The sequence below is a fragment of the Echiichthys vipera genome, assembly GCF_963691815.1.
Source record: "Echiichthys vipera genome assembly, chromosome: 18".
In the NCBI taxonomy this organism is placed as follows: domain Eukaryota; kingdom Metazoa; phylum Chordata; class Actinopteri; order Perciformes; family Trachinidae; genus Echiichthys; species Echiichthys vipera.
The window spans coordinates 18567244-18590272 of NC_139843.1; the positions used below are offsets into that span (position 1 = coordinate 18567244).

Consider the following 23029-nt stretch of genomic DNA (forward strand, 5'->3'; position numbering starts at 1 on the left):
AACCAGCAGTGGAATTGATGATTAAAAAATTTGATTCTGAGCTGGCAAAACATTCTACGGTACCATCTCATTCACACAGGCACTGATGCCCTCTGTTATCCTCTGTAAAGGAGCCACTACAGGGCTGACGTGTTCCTCTATCCACTCCTGGGCTGTTGAGTCTGGGTAAAGACGCACCATCTCCACTCTCACTGCCTCCGCCTTCTCTTGTAACGCAGTCAAATACCTGAAGAGACAAGGTCAGATGAGGTTCCTGTTAAAAGCCAAACAGAGTTCCTATAGGTCGCATGTCGTCATAAGTGAGATTGATGTGGTATACAAACTGAAAGTTTTAAAACATTCAATTCAGAGAAATGCACACAGCCTGTATTCAAAAAAATGCCTTTAAATCAGCCAAAACAAAACAAGACAAAAAGTATAAGAAAATACCGGGATCGGCTCCAGCACCCCCCGCGACCCCGACCCCGGGATAAGCGGTTGAAGATGAATGAACTAAAGCATGTAAAGATGATCTAATTGAGCATAATATGTGACCTTTAACAGATTTCAGGAAGGCGGAGTGTGTGATTGTAGCTGTAATGTAACACATTATTCTCACGTTGATGCTTGGCTGTAAATCTGCATGGTGATGAGAGGGCTAACCATTTTCCTCCGTTGCTGGTAGGGGCTGAACCACCCTCTTACATACCTACAGTAGCACAGGCATACAGTTAATCAGCTGTTATTTAAATACTGTAGGTGTAGAAGAAAACATTTGAATGGTTTGACATTTTGCTAAATAGGCCTATTAGCTTTCTTGCTGAGAGTTAGTTAACTTATCAGAGAAAAAACACATGATTAAAAAGTACCTAAAGTGACAGAAACCATCATACTTTGGACCCATGTCCCATCCACTAACATGGAGGGGGCGGGACTTATGACCTATGCCAGCCACCAGGAGGCCCTCGACATGTTCTGGCTTCGCTTTTGGGGAGCCGTGAAGCCGCCAACCTTTATCTACACTCTAATGGTCTGTACGTCAAAGATGAAGCTACAGTCAGCAGCCAGATAGCTTAGCTTAGCACAAAGAGTGGAAGTAAGGGAGAACAGCTAGCCTGGCTCTGCTGGACTATTTCTAAGTCCTGTATTTCCCAAAATATTGAACAATTTCTTTAAGAGTTAAGATATACTGCTTAAATTGTTGAATCTTAAAACGTAACCAATGAATAGTATAATGAGGGCATGCCGGAGGTTAGCTTTTTACCCTTGTTTTTAGACTCTATGCTAAGCTAAGCTAACTAGCAGCTGGCTGTATCTTAAAATGTATGGTACAGATATGAGAGTGGCGTCTGTCTTTTCATCTTACTCTCTGCAAGAAAGTCAATTCTTCTAAGCGAGATGGTACATTGGCAATAAAATCTGCGACCCCTGCCCATCACTCACATATTGTTTTCAAAAAACCGTATGTCCTCTGAGTTCAGCAGTGAGTTGAGCTCCACAGTTAGCTCAGCCAGCCTCCTTCCTGGGAACAGTGAGTCGTCTGCAGAAGTCCTAAAGGCCACATGGAACAAAAGCCTGTTATCCAAGAAATACGCACTATACAGTGACAGCAGAGTGCATATATATAAAACAATGTCGGACCTCACCTCCCCATGGCCTCTGCCTCCACTGAGGAGATACCCAGTCTCTCCGTGACTTTGCTCTGAGCCTCAGCACTGAACTGACCGTGGCTGAGTGTCTGAAGACAGGCTGCTAGTGATGGGAGAGCCACGTGCATCAGCTCACACAACACCGACATGTGGTCATACCTGACGATGGGAAAATGATGGATCATGTGAAAAGAAAAATATTTATTATAGACACAGGTGTTCTTTATCATGTGCACCCACATATCATGATACAGAGGTTACGATTCAATATACTGCAATACTTTTGGCGATATATTGGGATTTTATATAGTGGGAAGAACACACCATCATATGCATATGTTAAGTTGGAGTGGAAGAGTCAAATGGCTGACGATTGCAACACATTTATAGAAAAACTGCATAGGATTATCATAAAGGGGGCATGTCTGTGAAGAGGAGACTCGTGCGTACCCATAGAATCCATTTTCATTTAGATTTCTTCGTGATCTCCCTAACAAGCTAACATGACAAGGTTCATCTCAGAGGTAGATTAAAAATCAATAGTGTTTTTGAGAATCCATACATAAACTTGTGATTCATACAATACACAGACGTACCAAAGGAATCTGAAAGAAAATGAACTACAACTACAGCATTATAGTTGTATGTTTACATCCAAACTGTTCAGACTTTGATAACATACAGTATGTAGTGAAGACTTTGAAGGAATTTAATAAAAGGGTATCAAGTGTATTTTTTGGTGAAACGTGGATGCTTCGCACACTTCCTTAACACGAAAGCACATAAGATCTAAACAATCAGCACAATTTCAAGATTAGTGTCACTAATTCAGTATCTGACCAAATGTCTCCCTTTCTGTTCTTAAAAAGTTATGGTGTTGGATAATGGACAGAAAACATTTTGGATAGAACGTCATCAATACATAGTTTCAGCCATTTTTTCACATTTGGGTGAAATGGTGTCTTAATTAATAATTCCTGAGTTATGACCCAAATTGCATTTTTGTTTGTCCCAGTGGCCTTGAACTTTGACCTTTAATATCCATCCAGTCTGATTTTGCGCTATTTTTGAAGAATATCCCTCGAAGCTTACTTGAGATATCACGTTCACACGATTGGGAGGGATGAATGGAGGGACAACCCTAAAACTTAAATGATTATAATGAAAAAATATTCCTCTCATACGTACCGTTGCCAGCCTGTGATGGCAATGCCCTGCAGGTTTATAGCAGCAGATAAAGAAGCAGCCACCTTCAGCCACTGCACGTGATTATCCACATGTTTCTGTGTACTGGGCACACAGGTGTAAACGCTGGTGGAGCCTTTAAAGGAGCTGGCTGCCCACAGGTCAGACATACCGGCACTGCAGTACTTCTCCAGCAGAGACACTGGACAACAAAGTGAGAGAACATACATTACTACTAACAGAGCTCTGAACATGTTGCAGACTATTTTTCAATGTAGAACCTAATGTTTGAATGATAAGTTCCACGGTATACGGTATATATATATACGGTACCTACCAGTTGTGTCCACATCCAGATTATGGTTGTAGTCCCACAACATTGGCTGGACGAGTCCCACTAGGCCACTAGCTGTCACAAAAAAAGAAGGGATTCATAATGAAAACATTAAACTCAAGTGTATGGATAACAAAAAAAACTAGCAGTGGTGCTAAAAATGGGATCTGAAGACCACCAGGACTTTTTTGTTTTGATGGTCACAGCAGGTCTTCAACAAAAGATTTTTTTTCTGTCTGCATGAATCCAATATTGGATTATTACTGTATCATTACTGCTGCTAGGGCTGACCCCTCTTGGTCAATTAGTCCACCAATCTTTTTTGTTTTGGTCAACTAAGATTTCTTTAGTCAATAAGTTATTTTTGATGCTTTTTTCATGCCGAACTACTTATTTTAAAGAAGTTCACAAGCACTTATCTGGTAAAAACAATATTTAAAGTGATGCTCTTGCAAGATTGCTTGTCGAGAAACTTTTACAGATCTGTAATCATCTTTCAAAATTATATGAGTGGTATTGGACGAAGAATTTCTCTAAATCGAGGACTTATTGTTGCAGCTACTGCCAATGTTATTATCCACCCATCTACACCAAGTGGTGCAAGAAGTATTTTGATCCTTTAGTAGAAAAAAATGCACTGTAAAAATGCTCCTGGAATTAACATGTAAGTATGTAGGTATTATGAGCAAAATGTACTTTACAACAGTAGAGGATTACCTCACAGAACATGAGAGTTGCTGGTCTACCACTACTTTGATTCAACTGCAGTTTCTTAGCTATTGTTCCCTGAAACCTTTACCTGCTTCTGATGATGGTTTTTAAGTTAATGTGAAAGCTTCAATTGCAACAAAGCCTCTTTGCATTTTTGGACTAACTTCACTCATATGTGTTTCAAATATCAGTGCTCACCTGGTTTAGCGGGAACTGATTGCCTTCCTCACCTTTTAGGGTGTCCTGGCTCATGCCTCTCATCATATCGTCCCACATTATGATGGTCATGTGTGGCCACGCCTCCTTGACGGCCTGGGCCACCTTGGTCACATGACTCAGGAAAAGTTGCTCCACTGTACGTCCGGATGAGGCCAACCACAGTTTGGACTCCTCCCCCTCGCCGAGCATGTACACCTGAGGAATTTTTAGACAAAGACATTAAATGATGATACTTTGCGTAACTTTAGACCAAAGACTAATGATCCTTACCTCATCTGCTCCAATGTGCAGTATATTTAAGCTTGGATGCAGCTCCACCACCTGCCTCAGCATCTCCATCACTAGCCTCACCCCTTCCTCTTTGTGGGGATTCAGAGTGCCCACGCAGTGTGCCATCTCTCTCAGGTTCCACATGGGCCGATGCTTCAACACAAACTATAACAGAGAAGGGACAGCCACCGGTAAAAAACAAACACGGAATATGAACACTTTTTGAAAATTTGTAGCCAATGCTATTTTACTCACCTCCATGTGACCAAATGTCTGCACAAGTGGGATGACCTCCATGCCCTTAGATTTTGCTAATTTCTGCATAGATAATACGTCCTCTCGACTGGAAACAGAGCATACAGTAAACGGACTGGAGCGGATGTACTGGTCGGACTATATTGGTCATGTTGTTTAAAGTGTAATTCCAGCGCAAAATCATCCCATGGTCTTTTTCAGCACTTGCATGCATCAAATAAGCCATCTAGACAAATTTTTTTCGTGCATAAACTATTAACGGAGAAATCCGGTGGAGTCGCTAACAGCTGGACATTGCTAACAGTGATTAGCTTGGGGAAGTACAATGAAGGCATTAAAACGTCTTTTTTAACCACTAATACTGCTCAAAATAACACCAAACCTCTGCAGTAGCATGAGAAGAGTCCCTACACATGGGATGAAGCACCAACAACGTAGTTAGTGAACCCAGAGTTTATTATAAGAGTGTTTTGAAAGGACTTACTTACTGGCTCCTCCCGTAGTAAAGTCCATTCGAGTCAATTACCAAAGTCGATCCAAAAGAAGGAGCCCATTGGTGCTTTGTTTTGTTTGTAGGGACTCTTCTCATGCTACTGCAGAGGTTTGCTGTTATTTTGAGCAGTATTAGTGGTTAAAAAAGCCGTTTTAATGCCTTCACCGTACTGCCCCGAGCTAATCAGTGTTAGCAACGTTCGGCTGTTAGTGACTCTCCAGGATTTCTCCGTTAATAGTTGTCTAACTTTCTCGATGGTTTATTTGATGTATGTAAGTGCAGAAAAAGACCATGGGATGATTTTGCACCTGAAATACACTTTAACTTCTATGTAATACATTTAATCACCTGTTAATAAAGTTTCTATCTATCAGAATCTGGGAATATGTTATCCTAATTGCAACTTGCAGTTGACAATTGAATACATTGCATGTGTAACGTATAACAATGTTAAATGGAAAGCAGCCTTCTGAGTACTTTGCACAGTCATGTCAGTGTCATGTCAAGTCCTTTTTCATTCCAAAATATTCTCTATATCAGTAAATCTTTGAATTTTCCGCCTCTAAAATCGGTATCGGTTTCAAAAATCCCAAATCAGTCGCAATCTAAAACTGCATTTAATGGCACACCAGACTTGCATAAGAGATAAGTCTTATCTCTAGCCCACATATGAGGGACTATACTTTTATAACAGGAATATCACAGCACGACGAGGCAGAAAAAATAAAGTAGATGCCAGCCAGCACATAAATCAGGAATATATTAGGCACGGTTCAAATCCCAAGCTGCACCTGTAAGCGAGCTGTGCTGTGGCCTGCAGCAGCTTCAGATCCCCTTCATAAGGAAACATGTCCTCGTACTCCACCAGCAGGCCATCCACTCCCAGCTGAGAGAACAGCTCGATCAGCTGAGAAGATGAAATGCACATTAATGGACAGCAAATATGAATGAACTAGGCTTTATGTTTGAACAGTGAAAGGTGTAAAAAAAAGGTGCTGCAGCAGATCACAGAGGAAGCTGCTGTGTGCTTACCATGTGAAGGTATTCTACTCTTGGGGGGGCACCTTTCAAATCCAGGTGAACCAGTTTCTTTCCTTCAGGCCAAGGTGGACACCTGCCTGTTACAGACTACAGCCACAGAAAGAGCTTCACATCAAGGACTTAGCCTATGTTTGTGAATGGACATTAGATCATTCGTTTCACTCACCATAACAATAGAGACCAAGACAACCAGTGATTGGAAATTGGAGAAGAATAGCTCTCCGAGGAGGAGGAGGACGATGTTGTTTTTGTTGTTATTGTGAGGCTGATCAAGTTTTCTCCACGAGACACGTCAACAGCTTCCAGTTTTTTCAATGTAAACACGCAGTGTAGGTAATCGATTAGTTTTGTCTTCGCAGAGAAGAGCAATGGATGGAAGAGTGCTCGCTACATGCTGTAAGCATTTGTGAAAGATCAAATACTGGACTAGGATATAGCTATATTGTATGTTAAATGTGGTCTTCTTGCAGCTGTGCGTTGTAGTCGAACTCTGACCTGGACGTGGTCCAATGAAAACGTTGCTTTCTCTTCCAGAGAGCCAATGGGTTGGCGAAGACGCGTCCACCCGGAAGTGGAGCGGGATTGTGTACAAGCTGTTGGCGGGGTATGGTCGTATGGCCCGGTTAGTCAAGGCAGCAAATACTCTGTAAATGCTACTTAGCAGACGGTTTGAGTCAAAATGGCGTTATTGCGAAATAGGAATGCACAGGGTGCAAATGCTACAGAGATAGAGAAGAAGATTAAAAGGTGAGTGAGTGAATGAGTCGTGCCTGTGTGAAACAGGTGAGAGGAGGAGAGGGTGTGCCAGCCAGTGCTGTCTCCATGCACAGTGAGAGGGACACTGGGACTAACACCGAGCTACAATCATAATAGTAGTAAAATTAATACTATTCACCAGTATAAATGTAAATATAGTGTTCAGAAAGCAGATAATAGATGCATACTGATGCTTCATTTTAGGGGTCGACCGATATGGCTTGTTTTAGGGCCGATGCCGATATTTTTCTATCAGCCTCAGCATATGACCAATTTTCTTGAGCCAATATTTGTAGCCGATACTACTATTGTTCCCTCAATTGACATCATAAATATTACATAATGATGATAGCAAATGTTACTAGTCTCAATTTTTAAAATCAAAAAAGGCGTCTCCAGCAAAACAGAGCTGCCTGTGGCTGCCTGTCTGTAAATAATGCTGGGGAAAAAACTATCGGTGAATGCAGCCTGCGTCGGCCGACACCTGAAAAACGCGAAGATGTAACGGTCTGTCACTTCTTAATATGGGTAACTATTATTTATCAGTGTTGCCAACTTTACTTATAGGCTAGGCCTATATCACACTGTCCAGTGTAAAAAAACAAACCTCACCAATAATAATAACATATATTAAACAACTAAATAAATGATACATTAAATTAAAAGTAAATATTAAATAAAAACTAAACAGATAACTAAATATATGGTTAGAAATAATTATTAAGGAATATATATGCTTAAATGATAAGATTAATAATTCCATAAATAAATTAATAAAAAAGTTATGTAGGTAATTAATTAGGACATACAAATCTATATAACTATGTAAACATTTTTTGTTTTGTTGTTTGTTATTGGTGGTACTGCTGACATCACACTAGAGCTTTATGGATTAACCACCAGGGGGTTGAGGTGTGTACAATACATACCTGAAAACAGAAAACTAGACAGGGTATTATTGGTCTCTCTAATGGTGCACTTTGTACTTTATGTGATGTAAACTATGAATATTCTAATTAATGTCCTGAACGGTCAGGGTAGGTTTCCTCTTTATAATGTAATATGTCAGACACTGGAGGTGTTGCTGAGGAGGACAGAAAACCTTCAGATGTGCCAGCGGACTGTCTATTCCTGTCACTGATTATGTCAAGTCATTATTTTAATGTATGCAGTCTTTTCAATTTAAAGTGTTATTAAACATGATATTTTGGGGCTTGTTGGTTATTTAGAGTATGTGTTTCTTAACCTATTTTGTCTTAAGTACTCCTACACACCTGCCCCCCTAACCTCACTATTACCTTTATTTGGATGTTTTCCTCCTAAACATCATCAAATCATAATTCAATTTTTTTTCCTAATTAACTGAGCTTCTCTGCAAGCTTTCCACCTACGCTTGTTTAGAGAATTGGTCAAACTCAGTTGATCGTCTGGACCTTTTTTTTCTGTCTTGTTCAGAGGTAACGCGCTACGGCAGGGATCTTCGTGGAAGGGCTCCAGAGGGCTCGTGGTCTTGCTGCTGGCCGCTCTGTCTGTGTGCGGGGCGGCGTTGTGGCTGTACACAACCTCTCTAGACGGTGAAATCACAGAAACACTAGTCCACCAGGGTGAGCTGGTCTCTCCCCAGCCCAGAATCTACACCGTCCAGTGCTCCGAGGACTACGACAACTACAAACGCTATCCAGGTGAGGTTCCTTGCGCTGACTGTACTGTGTCAGGGGATCAGCTGACACCACTCTGCTGTGTAAACATGACTGGGGTGGGATAAAACCAAGCCCACTTGATAAATACCTTGCTCCAGTAGCATGTTGCACTAGGTCTGAGAGGACTGTAATTTCATTTTTTGCATTTTGTATGTCATGCATATTGCAATTTTTGACAATAAAACTGACTTGACTTGACTTGACTTGATGTTCCTGTTCCTGTTGTTGGATTCTGCTCTGCCTCAGTCATTTTACATGATATATGAGTGTGTCAGTCACACAATATTGGAAGTTGGAAAACACACACCATACTGAACTGCTGTGAATTCCATTATAACAAAACACTAAAACTAAAATTCAAACAATTTTACCCCTGATATCTAAAACCATAAAACAGCAAAGAAATAATCCACCAGATGGCAGTATGGAACAAGCTGCTTGCTGCCTATATTCCATTATCCTTGTTTAGCTTCTGTTTTGCTCATATTCTGCATGTAAAGATTTGGCTGAGATATTCATTCATTCACCCACGTTGTTAGCATGGATGTCTTTTCCTCACATCACAAGGGCTGACGTGAGAAGTATGATGAAAAATGGTCTCCTTCACACTGTCTCTCATAGTTGATTTATTGTTTTTTTCTGTGTGCGTAAGAGATCATACTTTGTAATCATCCTACTGGAATGAGATTGCTCTTGATTCCCTCCCCACCCCCAACACTGCAGGTACCAATACAGGCTGCCAAACCATCGGCACGCACTCCAAACGGGCACTGCACTAGTCTCCCGTAAAAGTCTGAACTTTTACTTTTTTGGAGACTATCTTCGGCGAAAGGAAGAGAAAAAATTGGAAATGTGTCTTATTAAACATGCTGATAAGAGCTATGCTAGCTAGAACTATGCATCTCCAGTGTCTAAAGAAAACATGGCGGGAGGCTCGGGCTTGGAGCAATACATTATAATCGTCTTGAGGTTGAAGGGAAGCCCTTTTATTTTGTGGCATTAATGAGACGGACTCCAATAAAGTCCATGCGTTGCACTTTGTTTCTCTGCCAGCCACTTGCTCTCCCTGCCACGGGACCCAAAGCCTCCAAAAAAAAACCCTGAGCATACTGCACAATGCCAATTCTTTTATTATCCAAATCTTCTCACATGTCTCCCTCCCAGGATGCACCCCTCAGAAGTGTGGCCGTGCAGTCACAGACAGCGTGGTGACGAGGGAGGAAGCTCAGATCCTCAGGAGGTAAAACACAAAGTGCGGCGTGTCTCATTAACGTCTCCCTTTTCTTCCCGAGTTGTTTCTCTGCCTTCTATCTCTGTAGGGCAGCTGAGTTATTTTAAATGCTCTCTGTGTCTAACACACAGGCTGGCTGAGCGAGGGCTGGCGCTGGCTGGGTCAGATGGAGGAGTGAGTATATCAACAACTGAAATAGTTGCAATAATTTCACAGGAAAGCAGGGATTTGTACACACCCGGTTAAGGTTTGCTCCACTGAATAGTGTTTAGTCAATCGGAAGCAATTCCCCTGATTCTTTTAATAATTATTTCTTGGGATGTCATTTGCCTTTACATTAATTGATATGGTTGTTTGTTTATGTTTAACTGATTAAACATTTTTGCTGACCTGTTTTCCGAAGCTTAACATGAATGACCACACACAGAAATTCAAAATAAACTCTAGTGTGTGTGTGTGTGTGTTCATGTTAAAGAAGGACAACACTGGAGCTCTACGGCATTATGGAATAGTATATATCAGGCTTTGATATGCAGATAACACAGTTAACACAACAGAATGCATTTGTTGTTGGTTTATTGATTTATGGACAATAAGAAGAATATAGAATACTCTGTGGTTAGTATACACAATTTGTTGTAGCGACTGTCAGCAAATAACAATTAGGGGCTGAGAGGGCTAATGAGGAAGGTGTGTCTGTCTGACACGCTGTGTCCAAACAAAAAAACACGAGTCAGCAACTGCTCCGCTTTTTCGCTTATTGCAAACAAACAAACACGTTTACCCTGCATGATGCTCTCAGATGTTGCAGCAAAACTGGACAAAAAATAAAGGTGTAGCGGCCAACAGAAAATAATGGCTCTGCACTTTCCCCTTCACTGTTACAAACAAAACAAACTGAAGATTAACAGGTATGCGGGGGATTTTTATTACCCACTAAACCCATGTAAAGCACACGTACACACTCACACAAGCACACAAGCACACAAGCACACACGCACACACACACACACACACACACACACACACACACACACACACACACACACACACACACACACACACACACACACACACACACACACACACACACACCTCCAAACACCTCCAAACAGGCAAACACACGGCCGCAATTACCAACATACAACATACTAACACACTGACACTGGCATTCCTTTTTTTTCACTAGTAAGAATAACAATTCACAATTGAATTTCCACATCTTGAAAAAGGATTGTGACGAGTGAAAATGTATCTCCCATTTCAGATAACAGCTGCATCTCTGACACATGACATTTTAGTATTATTTATATTTTATATCTATATTTCTGAGTCAAATATTGCAACCGGTATCAGCCTAGAAAGCCCATATTTGTCCAAATTTTAGCCACATACAACATGCTCCATATTACTCAGACTCCCTGTTGTAATGCACTATTGTTGACACTAGAAGGCAGGCTGGCACAATAAGCGGAGCTCCAGCTTCATGAGCCGCTCTGGCACGTAAAATGTGGTGTCATATACTGTATATATGTCTGGATGTCCCTGGCATGCCCTACCCCCTGTGCTCTCCATCTCCTGCAGGCCAGGCCCTCAGCCAATAAATGAACTGCTTATGGAGTGTTAAGACACTTAAGTGAAAGGAGGGGAAGCGACGGGGGGAAGGCTTCAGAGAAAATGACTTGTGGCACATAGAACAGCGTCCCAAAGGAGTTGACAAGCAATAACAAGTAAAGGGCAGAGAGAGAACGCCACAGAAAGGCCACGGAGGGAACAGAGCTAAACTTTAAAACAATGACTATGCCGTGCATGCACCGGTGTGCATCAGCAGCCAGCATTTGTTTGTCATTCAGACTAATTCCCTAATTTTCTTTTGACCCCTGCAGGCTTCCATACTGGACCTGCACTCTGGAGCATTGTCGATGGGTAAACAGTTTGTCAACATCTACAGGTGGGGAAATACATGTTGGTTTAATTTGCTCTTCTTCGTGTTTTCACTATTTTCAGACGGCAGGAATGACAGTTTGCACGATATGTAACATTTTCAGAAATACGTACACCGGTATATGGAGCTAGTCATTAATCTTACTGACGCCGGTCCTTGTGAGCTGTCGTCTCTAGGTCCAGTGACCCATACAAACCTCATTCATAACTGCCAGCAAAACCCCTCCAGTTTTATTTGGATCATCCTCCCTTCATTCATTCCTCCCTCAGTCCCCCCCCCAATCATCCTCTCATCCCACTGGGCAGGTGGCTGACACGGGATCCTCAGGGACCATTTGTCAGCTTTTAATCAGGAAGCGATGACGATAGCGATCTCACCCTACTTCCCTCCCTTCACCCCCTATTGGGACTTCCTTGTGTGAATCAGTTTGACATGTACTATCTGCTATGTTCGGATGGCTGGGTGGCACACCCGTCTGGGTAATGGTGCACTGTGGCATGCAGTGATAGGTAGATTTATGCTAACGTCTCCCATCTCCCCCTGAAAACCCCACCCTCCGCATCTGTGCTTTGCGTCTTTCCACTCATGTGTCCCTGATTGACTTTGTCTGCATGCGGACCTGTCTGTCCGTGGTTGTGTGGCTGCAGGTATTTTGGGGATCAGATCGGTGATGTGTTCACACAAGAGGATTTCCAGCTTTACAGGTGACTAAGGAATCTTAATTAATAAGCAGCCATGCATTTATTGCACGTTTGTTCTCCAACGCGAGATAACCCTGCCACCTTTTTTTTTTTTTTTTTTTAAAGTGACAAACTCAAATAATGGTACTTTGGATACAATAACAGCAATATCAACTCTTTTTATATTGCCTTTTGGTAGTGTGTAATGATGTTGTTAATCTACAAAATAGATGTATGGATTTGTATGCCCATCATGTATATGCACACCTTTTGGATTGGACATGAACACCCAAAATGAAATACACTGGAGTTGAAAATTAGAGAACAGATTATTAATACTTGATTTATTCCATGATATGGTTATTTTTTATTGTTCATAATTTGATAGAATATCCACTGGGGCTATACCACTGCTACCACCAAGGCACTTCAACAAAAAACCTTTATTTTGTGAAAAAAAAATGAGCAAGATTAGAGAACAGTAACCATTGTGTCAGAAGAGAAGATTTAAACAATGTTTTCTTCTATAGGATTAAAAAATGAACAGGAAGTGTAGAGGCCACAGCTTTGAATTACTTCAGCACATCTGCGCCCACAGGACATAAATATATAACAAAAAAATAATAGTATTTCAGCATAAATCAAGTTTTTTTAATTTGTTCTATTATTTTAAACTCCAGTGTAGAATATTGTCACAAACTATTTGCTGATAGCAGTTGAGCTCCTTAAGTTGTAAACTGTATCACGGTCATACTTCCGTAAGTAATTAAAGGTAGAGTCTCAGATTCTAATCGAATACACTTTTTGTGAAATTCAGCAAATATCTCCCCACGTTCTGCTAGTCATCCGTCCTATGTGTGTGCTGAAAAAAATACATCATACACAGCCCTGGTTCTGTGATTGGGTATAAAACAAAGTTGCTCAGACTGAGACACTCAACTGGTGTTAGGTAGAACTGCAACAATTAGTCGATTAAACGATAATTTGTTGACTATTAACTATTTTCATAATCGAGTCATTTTTAAAGAAAAAATGTCCAAATTCTCTGTTTATCCCTGTTAGAAACGTACGTGGACGAATCCAGGCAGTTATTGCTGAGACGTTTGGTTTGGACTCAACGCTGATGTACCTTACCAAACCCACCTTCTTCTCCAGAATCAACAGCACGGCAGCCAAGACCCAACACGACGAGTACTGGCACCCGCACATAGATAAGGTAACTCACAAAACCAGAGTCCTTCTACCTTGAAAAACCTGTAAAGAAGCATAGATGTGGTACATTTGGGTTGTGCAGCGGTGACATTGACTTCATCAAACAGAGAATGGAATATCTTGAATGGATTGGCTGAACCGGAAAGTAGGGATTTACCGATGGCTGAATTTGTGTATCGGCTGATGCTGAGTACGGATCTGATACCAGTGTGTTAAAACTAAACCTTGCACACACATCAACATTTTACTGGTGGGATTTTACAGTGTGAAATGCCAAACATCACATGCTCTGCTAGCATTGCACATGTTGTTTGTGTTGCATAAATGAGCTATCATCACGTGATAAATGACCAAAAATCTATTTTTCTTCGGCACAGCTTAATCGGCTTAATCTGTAGGCTACGGTTTTAGAGTGTCGAAGATGAATTGATTACTGGGAAAATGGCCGTTTTATAGGATAGGATGGAAAATATAGGATTGGTGCACAGACTTGATATAAAGCTCTCTTTTTACCAGCCTATCTACCGTCCAGCCCTCCTTTATTTTCATGAGCTCTGTGTGGCGGCCGAAAGAGTTGGATTTCAGGTGTATGCTGCTGAAATTAGTTTCCAAAAGGCAGCTGAGTACACCCTCGGACAACAGGCGAGGAGGGGGTTGCCTGTGTGCTGTAACGGAGAAGTGGTTCTCTCCAGTATTCCCTCTAAACTTCTGTTCTCTTCTGACCCCAATCCTGCTGTCTTTGTGTGTTGGAAAAAACGATGAACAATCACAGAAAAGGCCCAGCCTGTAGTAGCTCAGCCTCAGCAATCAACAAATGATAATGGCCGCCTTTACAATCCAGGGTACAGAGCTACTATATCAAGGTTAGCAGACTTTTGGTTGACTTGAAGAAATCTAAGGACGGTTGGGTTCCACTGAAACATTTGAACGAAACAAATACCAGTAACAGTGCCCTTTTTCATGTCGTTATTCTCTGTTTAATAACAAAAATTTAATTTCAGTTGTAAAAATAAGTCAAACCCTATTTATGCGACTTACTTCGCCCTCCTTACCTCCCAAACCATACAACCCTCAGCCTGTCAGTCTATCACCACGGCATAGAGTACGCTGTTGGGTGTGAGAAAAAGTAACCACACTGCGACCGCTTTCAGCTCGCCATTATATTATATTGCAGCGAACGTTTGTCTGCGTGAAGTTTAAAAAAAATATATGAGCGAGCTAAGCTGCGACTTGAACAAGCTGCAGGGGCGATTTTGTCTCGCTCAGTCTCCTCCGCAGCTCCTCTGGGCGCCCTGCGTGTTTTTCGGAGCTGAGCCCCTTTTACTGTCAAACAGGCAGAGGAGAGCACAGAGAAGCTCGCGATAATGCGCTCTTACCTACAGAAATTGATTTAACACGAATCAGTACCTGGTAGTCCCGACGTACTTCAGTGCCTTTCTAAAAGTACAGAGCTGGTACAGTGTGCCAGGAGACTCGGCACTAAATGGATACTTTAGATGGGGTGATTTAAGCTGTGTAAAACCTAATCACGATGCTGTGAGTAGTGTCCCTCTGCTCTATGATTGCACCTTCAAATGTGGTTTTTACCATCTTTAAACAGCCTGCAAACCATCTTTGCCTTAAGATGAGTTGACAAATGATGTTCATTTTCAGGTTCATACTTGTTTTTTGAGTTATAGTAGAACATGTGCTCATGCTTTAATGTTCAAAAAACACATTATTTTTCTCATCCTGTCTGTCTGAAAACCTGTATTCACCCTCTGTCTGAAACGCTCTGTTTTAGCGCCTGTCTCTTTAAGAACCCCTCCTGAAAAAGCCCAGTCTGCTCTGATTGGTCAGCATTTCTGGGTTTTCTGTATCTGGACTCTCTGTGTCTCTATTGCAGCCGGGCAGTGACTTAAACTGTACAGAAGTCCCAACGGCCCGTTTAAAGTATGGATGGATTACTGAAGTGTAGAAATAAGTGCACAATGACCACAAAGAGACACAAAATTCCTACAAAACAACTTAAATTAGACTCTTTTTTTAAAATTGGGTGAGTGGGGGGACTGTTGTATGTCTTTGCCCAGGGGCCCATTGTCTCATAATCCGTCCATGGTTGAAAGACACATTTTTTGTAGACAGGCCGTGTGCATTTGTCTTTATTGAGCGTTTTGATACTTTAACATTATTATATAGCCCCTGGACCTGCTTTATGATTAAAAAAATGCATGAAATCTCTCTCTCTCTTTTTTGTTTTTTTGTTTACAATATAGGACATTTAAATAATTTCTTAAAATAAGTGTTTTCCCCTTCAAGACAAATTCTTAATTTCCTATAGCCCATTCTGTTGTGTTATGTAAACTATTCACATCATACATCATTCACTCTATAAATATTCATAGAATGCAGCTTTTTTTCTCACACATTAGTACACCTTGTATTTTGTTTGTTGTCATAAGCAATTAAGGTTGCTCTTGCTCCTTGAAACAAATTTCAAACAAGTGGGATGTCTGTCTGGGGAGAAAAAAGTTTCAATGCTTTAAAACTTATATAGTTAAAAAGTGGATCATTGTAGTGAGTATAATACAGCTGACATCCCTGAATGTTGTTGTATTTAAACTATAGGCCTGGGACTGTTATTTATCGCCATCAATCATACAACATTTAAAGCATCTGCCTCAATGTTGATCTGTCCATATTTACTTGCTCGGGATATCTCTTGGAACGTAGAGTGTTTGCGGTTGCTTCGTCCATATTAATATTTGTCACCTCATCCTCTCCCGCTGGCCCTCGACAGCTGGATAAATGTAATCTGAAAGGACCCACTTCTCTTCCCCATCTGTCTCTGCCGCCATTTTGAGGCTAATTGGCCAACCCAATCCTCATTTAAATGTAAATAGCCTCTGATGGTGGTGGATATTCTCCCCATCGATCATATTGCTGATACACTGTCATGGAGAGTGTGTTTGATCTCATCCATGCCAGGGATTAACCTTCGTAGTGAAACCGGATGTTATTTGCAGACACTCATGTCTAATGTAGTATCTTCATTCACGACTTTGGTTTGTCTTGCTGCTGAAGTAAATGTGTACACCGGGTTATTAAAATAGAAAAATACTTTCCACACCTGGCTGATTTAAAAGCACATAAACTTTTCGTTGGCCTAACTTGGAACTGTGGAAGTTCAATCAATTTGCAGTCTGCTTTGCTATTTACATGGTTGGTTACTAATAGAATCGAGAATTTTTTTTTGTGTATTTTGGGTAAACCAACCCTTTAAAGCTGCACTAATCGATATTTTTTTAATCTCAGTTCTATGCCATGTTCCTCTTTTAGCACATTGTTTTTTGTTGTCTAGCCCACAAATTCTGCTCCCATTGACTTTGTTGCGAACTGCAAAAAGCTATCTCAGCAGATACAAACAGACAAAATAAGCGTCTAGCTAGTTAACATAGTGGAGCATTCAGAAGCTAACTAAACATTAATTCAAACTAATGCGGAATGTACTTTTGTTCCAATTTGTCATAAATATAATAAATATATTGTTGTGACTTGGTTGTTATATTCTGCTTCACTGCTGAATGCTTAAAAGACTACTGCTCCTGTGATAGTTACAGAAATTGGAATATGCAGTAGTGCCAGTGGTGCCAACTCTGAATTCAATACGTTTTTTTCTCAAAAGAGTGGAATGAAATGGCTAAAATTCAAACAGAGGTGGGATCAGAGGAAGCTAGTTTTGAATTTGTGCGTGTTACAACTGTGATGACATTAATTAGGGAAGAGATTACAAAATAGACTCATTTTCTGTGGTTAATTCATACTGCATAACTTAATTTGAAGTAAAATACATGATTTAAAAAGTTTAAACCAATTCCCTTCTTCATTACATATGTTAATTAAGTTTTAGTGGCTGATGGAGCACAATATGTGCACCCCTTATGGCCAGCTGCCATTGGTTAATGCTGCTTTAACATAATCGTGTTGTAAACTGTGGGCTAATCAAGCACCCTAACTGGCAAAGCACAATACCTCTTATACAAGTATACATATATCCTTTATTTTCTCCAAAGTTGTTGATGGCATGTCTCAAATAGAGCTCAGTTTGTTATTAAAGATTCCCACAACAAATTAAATACAACTAAAACATCTCACTTATCAAGGAAACTGCAATAAATGAGGCATTGAGACAGTGTAGACAGATACATGCTCATATTTTATACAAATGAATTGTTAAGTTGTGTGAAAAGGTTACATACTGGAATTTCAGAGCTTTATTATGATCACAATTATAGAACTTGGCAGCACCTTTGAGTGTTTTGAACCAGGTTTGAAGTTGTTTCAGCGATTCATGAAACTCCCAGTGGTTCATTTAGTTTTTTCTTTCTTTGAGGTAAGATCAAAAGTGAAAGCACTCAGTCTAAAATGACTGTTTGGCTCTTTGAAAAGACAGCCACTCCTGGTTCCTCGTCAACTCACTCTTTGATGTTTCATTAAGGCTACACAATGTATGTTTGATCCCAGTTGGCTCTCATGGAGCTGAGCATCTCCTGTTAGTGCTGCTTTAACTTGGGCAGCATAAACAGCCTACAGCACAGTTCGTTTTGCATGAATTCATTTAAAGGCGGGGCTCCAAATTGCTTTAAGAATAATCCATTTAAATGGTTGCACCAGTGAGTATGGGGTGGGTTTGTAGGGGAGGGGTTAACTGCAATTGTGCATTATTTCTCTTTGCTATGACATCGTCCTTCACATCGATCATGGCTAGTGTCTTGGATTGTCTGATCACTAGTTTAATATTCCATTTCCGTGGCGTTGCTATGGGCCGAGCGAAACTTTGATCTCGTCTGCTATGTGTGTATTATTTTCATAGCAAACATGAAGGTTCACTGTTACTATTGTCAAGTTTGTACTTGTCATGTTTGGAGGCTACAGTGCAGCACTTTATTTGCTAATATTTAAGCAACATCAATACCATGATGATATTTAGTACAACATCACGACCTAGAGTGTGACATTGATATTAAATAGTTCTAACAAGCCATTTATCAGTTAACAGAAATAAGAGACGACAGATTATGATTTATTTGTTTATTTAAAGGATAAATGGACTGCATTTATATTGCAGTCTTATCCAAAGTGCTTTACAGTTTAAGTTTCTTACATTGTTAGCATTAGCTTTATTTTTCAATGTGTCTAGGTTGGCTGATGTCGGCTGGTGCGGTGCTTTACTGCAGTCATATGAGCACACCCGGAGTTATCCAGGCTTCTTTCCCTCCTTTCGTCCTCTTCGGAAAACCGTTCATAATTTAACTCAAATGTTATTGGAGGATATATGTTCATTTTTGCTGTGCAAAGTTTGTTATGATCTGAGATAGATAGGCCAAATACACTTAATGTAATAAGTGGTTATAACACTTATAAAGCAGTGTGATTCATATAGTTAAAAGTCCCAGTGATGTCGTGTTGTACATCAGTACTCTTAAATAATTTTTGTCTGACAGCTCTAGTCACTAATCACTTTGGAGATTCAGATTAACAGTACAAAAAAGAATCAGTAAGTGCATTATAATATTATTATATCAATAAGGCTTAACTGGTCCCCAGGAGGGCATTCCCAAGCCCAGCAGTATGTTCAGTAATATATATAAATACATTAAAATAAGCTTCACTTTTACCGGCTGCAACAATAGAGCGTTAAACACATTAAGGCATCAATAATTCTAATCCAATAATACTGTATGAGCTACTGTATATTATGATGCAATAAAGTGTGTTTTATTATTTATTTATTATTTAATAATAATATGCACTCCAAAAAGCTACATTTGCATATTCAAATAACAAAACATTTCTTCTGGGTGACCCCCACCCCTCGACCAGATTTCAGTTTTGTATTTTGACATCTTTTTCACTACTAACTAATCACTAATTTGCAAGATATCTTTTGGATATTGTGAGCTTCCAAAGGATTTATTTTTCAAATCAAAGAATCTCCTTTGTTTAATTAGTCCCAAAGGTTTTATGAGATAAGTGGTTTAGATGTGTCAGCAGCAAGTAAGCCCATGAGAGAAGATCAAACATCACTCTTTCCATCAAAAATTTCTGACAGTGTCCACAAACGTGGCTGAGATACAGCGTTGTACACTGTTTGGTCCAACAGAAAGTGCAGAACATTGTACATATGAAGCGCCCTCTCAGTATAAAGAATAACATGTTCAGGGACATACTGTGTGAAGTGATCACGATGCAGCACTGCAACTAATACTATTGGATTGGATGGAACCGTCTTATTATCCTGTCTATTAAACCTGCAACGCTGAGATGGTTAAAATGGTAAATAGTATAACAGCTAAAAACATGTAGTTTAGATTAATACAGATACTGCCTTCCTCTCTCCCTCTCTGTCAGGTAACCTATGGCTCTTTTGACTACACCTCACTCCTGTACCTGTCTGACTACGGCTCTGACTTCACTGGAGGAAGATTTATCTTCATGGACCAAAATGGCAATCGGACAGTGGAACCACGTGCAGGTAGCCTGCGTAATGCTAACACTAATTTTTCCATCTTCAAAGATAGTGAAGCTTGACCTGCTTGAAGGCAGGATAATGTAAATCAAGACTATCAGTAGTAACACCAGATAACTCCTGGCTTTGTCTATACAAGCCCATTAACCTACGGTTCAAGTGATGTAAGATAGAGGAAGGAATTAATTATTACAGCCATTCTTAAGATTGTAATTGCTGTACTCAGCACTCTGCATTATGAATCTCAAGGTGGGTTTAGGCATAATCCTTTTGTAAGTGGGTAATCAGCAGGATGCTGCTCAGTGAAGTTGCAGAGGATTAGGCTTTACCTCACATGTAGTACCCAGGGACAGTGAAATTCATCCACACATCACTGTTAAAAAGGTGCTGCTAGAAGCTTGGTGTCATAAGTCGGTTTCTCATATGAACTCTGGAAAGTGTCAGGGGAATCGGGTCCGGATACAGTCTTGAGTTTCCCTTCCCTTCAAATACGTTCTCACTTACTCCTCTAATACTTTAGACAGTTTCATTTGGAGGGGGGGTCTGCAGGAGGCGTGACGCGGATTACCCCGCGGTGACGGAACTGGTTCGTTAGTTGGTCATAAACAACCAAGCCTCTTGCCGTTCCTTCGGCCCCTACTGACAGAAGTTCCTGAATCTCATCATCGCTCCAGTTAGACGTTGCCATCTTTGTGTAGATCACACTTCCTTTTCACACTGTGAGGTTTGTTTTCTTCCAGTTTTGCAGAGAAACGTCCTTAGCACGCATTCTCACTTGCTTTCAATAATCCACACAATGAGCAGCTGTATTCACACATGGGCTCACTTAGAGATTAAGCGGATTTAGTACTAGGGAGCTGGCATGGTAAGTAAACACTGTTTGGGATCCGATTCAATTGATTTGAACATTTCAATTTTTACATACAGCTCCTCTGGGTAATGTCACGTTTCAATCAGGTTTGCACTGCATGTGTGAAAGAAGCTATAGTTTCTTCTTGCGGGGGTAGTTGGAAAACTACTACTTCTAGTTACACACTTGCAAATTGGGGGCATAGTATTAGCCAGCCACACAGCTTAGAAAACCGGATAGCTTTCAAAGTGAATAACTTCAAGTTAGCAGGAAACCTAGCTCAGTCACAAAGTTTAGCACAGTTGATTCAAGAGATGTATTTGTTCCATTGACTCTTATCTCATAGCTGATTTCCAACTATGCAAACAAAGTTTATACTTAGAAATAGGGATGCTCGATATTGGCTTTTCTGCCGATATCCGATATTCCGATATTGTCCAACCCTTAATTTCCGATACCGATATCACCCGATACCGATATATGCAGCCTTTTTACACCAAAAATCATCACATATCACCTATTATGGAATTACCACATTATGCCTAATTTTATTGTGATGCCCCACTGGATGCATACATAAATGCAACACGGCTTTTCAAATGTAAACACAGTCTGTACAAAATAAGTTATTGAAAAAAGTGCCATTCATTTATTTGTTTGTGTTTTTAGAGAGAATATTTTGCCTCAAACAACACTACAGACAACATCACAACAAGGAAGATGCATAGCTTCAGTCCAGAGTAGTAAACAAACTTAGTTTTCTTTTTCCAGACTGAGTAACGACTGAGCCGTAACTTGGCAAATAATACAATCAATAAATTAGCAGTCAAGCTCAACATGCTAACCTGTATTGGATCTAATGGATACAGCACCAGAAATTAGCTTCTCGACGTGACTGTAAACAATGCTGTGCAATTCGGGTAAGCACTGGTCTGAGAAATACTTGCGCCTGGGTGTTATACAGACATAACGGGGCTCGAGGAACTCCACACGTTTGGTGAATCCGGCATCTTGAACGATAGTAAAAGTTTGTTTCTCGGTGTCGGCTGTTGCTTCTTTTCATCACTTTGCTGCACAGATGTAGCGTTTAACTCCGCATGATTCTTCTTGAGGTGGGTGATCAAATGTGATGTATTAAAGGAAGACGCCTTGTTTCCTCCTCTCATAACTAACGCCTTGCAGTCATTGCAAAGCGCACATATACTGTTAGTAGGTGACACTTGGAAATACTTCCAAACCACGGACATCTCATGCACCGGGAGAGCTGAAGCTTGTTAGCCACAGTTAGCAACCTACGAGTCTAGCGTGTTGTTGTTGTTATACGTCATCAAGCACGCGCCTGTAAACGGCCTGTGTTGCATTCAGGTACACTCGGAAATGCTGAAGCCTACAGAACTAACATCGGTTGTAAAAACCCGATACCGATAATTCCCGATATTACATTTTTAACTCAATATCGGCAATCCCTACTTAGAAATAATGTTTGTATAAAAGTGGAAGTTTAGCACTGTCAGGATGCTATTGCATAACCTCTGTACACTGTGTCACTTCTGAATGAGCAAAGGCTTAGTGAATCTGTTCAATATGAAAAACATCTACTTAGACGTTACCTCTTCCTGACAGCATAACTTCTGTTCTATCGTCTGACAGTGAACCATCCTCTGCTGTCTCCGTTCACCTTGTCCCTTCTTTCACTCTTTCCTTTGTTGCTCTTCTCTTATCTCATCCGTTGTCCATCATCTTCTGCCCTCTAACCCACTCCTTTGCTACATTTTGCCTACAATTTTTCACTTTTCCGACTGCCATGCCCCCCCCCCACACACACACACACACCTCATTGTCATCTGGACTCTGCACCATCGAATTCCTGTGTGCCAGTCAAAAACAAGCCCACTCAGTAAGCATCCTGGGCCATTGATAGTATCCTGTGATGGAACGGTGAGGGACACTGACTGAAGGACATATGGTAATAAAGCGTGACTACAGCTTTCCTGCCGCTTCGTCTCATGTG

The 23029-nt window shown here is 40.6% G+C and overlaps 2 protein-coding genes across 3 annotated transcripts in view; one reads left to right on the forward strand and one right to left on the reverse strand.

The window, feature by feature from the left end:
• Window positions 1-6679, reverse strand: hexd (hexosaminidase d). Its single transcript, XM_083933156.1, has 12 exons — window positions 6303-6679; window positions 6128-6223; window positions 5887-6002; window positions 4603-4690; window positions 4348-4512; window positions 4089-4272; window positions 3151-3222; window positions 2817-3015; window positions 1626-1787; window positions 1423-1530; window positions 599-688; window positions 1-226 (listed from the first exon to the last, which is right to left on the reverse strand). The coding sequence occupies exons 1-12, from the start codon at window positions 6303-6305 to the stop codon at window positions 55-57; spliced, it is 1455 nt and encodes a 484-aa protein (XP_083789282.1). The 5' UTR covers window positions 6306-6679; the 3' UTR covers window positions 1-54.
• ogfod3 (2-oxoglutarate and iron dependent oxygenase domain containing 3) overlaps window positions 6677-23029 on the forward strand; it is a 23198-nt gene continuing 6845 nt past the window's right edge. Inside the window, exons 1-8 of one of the 2 annotated variants that reach the window (XM_083933157.1) lie at window positions 6677-6883; window positions 8348-8574; window positions 9757-9832; window positions 9955-9997; window positions 11710-11774; window positions 12416-12472; window positions 13511-13664; window positions 20051-20174. In XM_083933157.1, the coding sequence (XP_083789283.1) occupies window positions 6816-6883; window positions 8348-8574; window positions 9757-9832; window positions 9955-9997; window positions 11710-11774; window positions 12416-12472; window positions 13511-13664; window positions 20051-20174 (814 nt within the window). In that variant the 5' untranslated portion in view covers window positions 6677-6815. The remainder of the gene's footprint in view (window positions 6884-8347; window positions 8575-9756; window positions 9833-9954; window positions 9998-11709; window positions 11775-12415; window positions 12473-13510; window positions 13665-20050; window positions 20175-23029) is intronic. The other variant, XM_083933158.1, reaches the window with a different exon arrangement.

What these genes read in the sequence shown, in the direction of transcription:
- hexd (XM_083933156.1), bottom strand. An exon ending in AGACATTTGGTCACATGGAG is followed by an intron (nt 4,513 to 4,602) that starts GTGAGTAAAATA and finishes TCTCTGTTATAG; the next exon opens with TTTGTGTTGAAGCATCGGCC. An exon ending in CGGTTTTTTGAAAACAATAT is followed by an intron (nt 689 to 1,422) that starts GTGAGTGATGGG and finishes GTGCTACTGTAG; the next exon opens with GTATGTAAGAGGGTGGTTCA.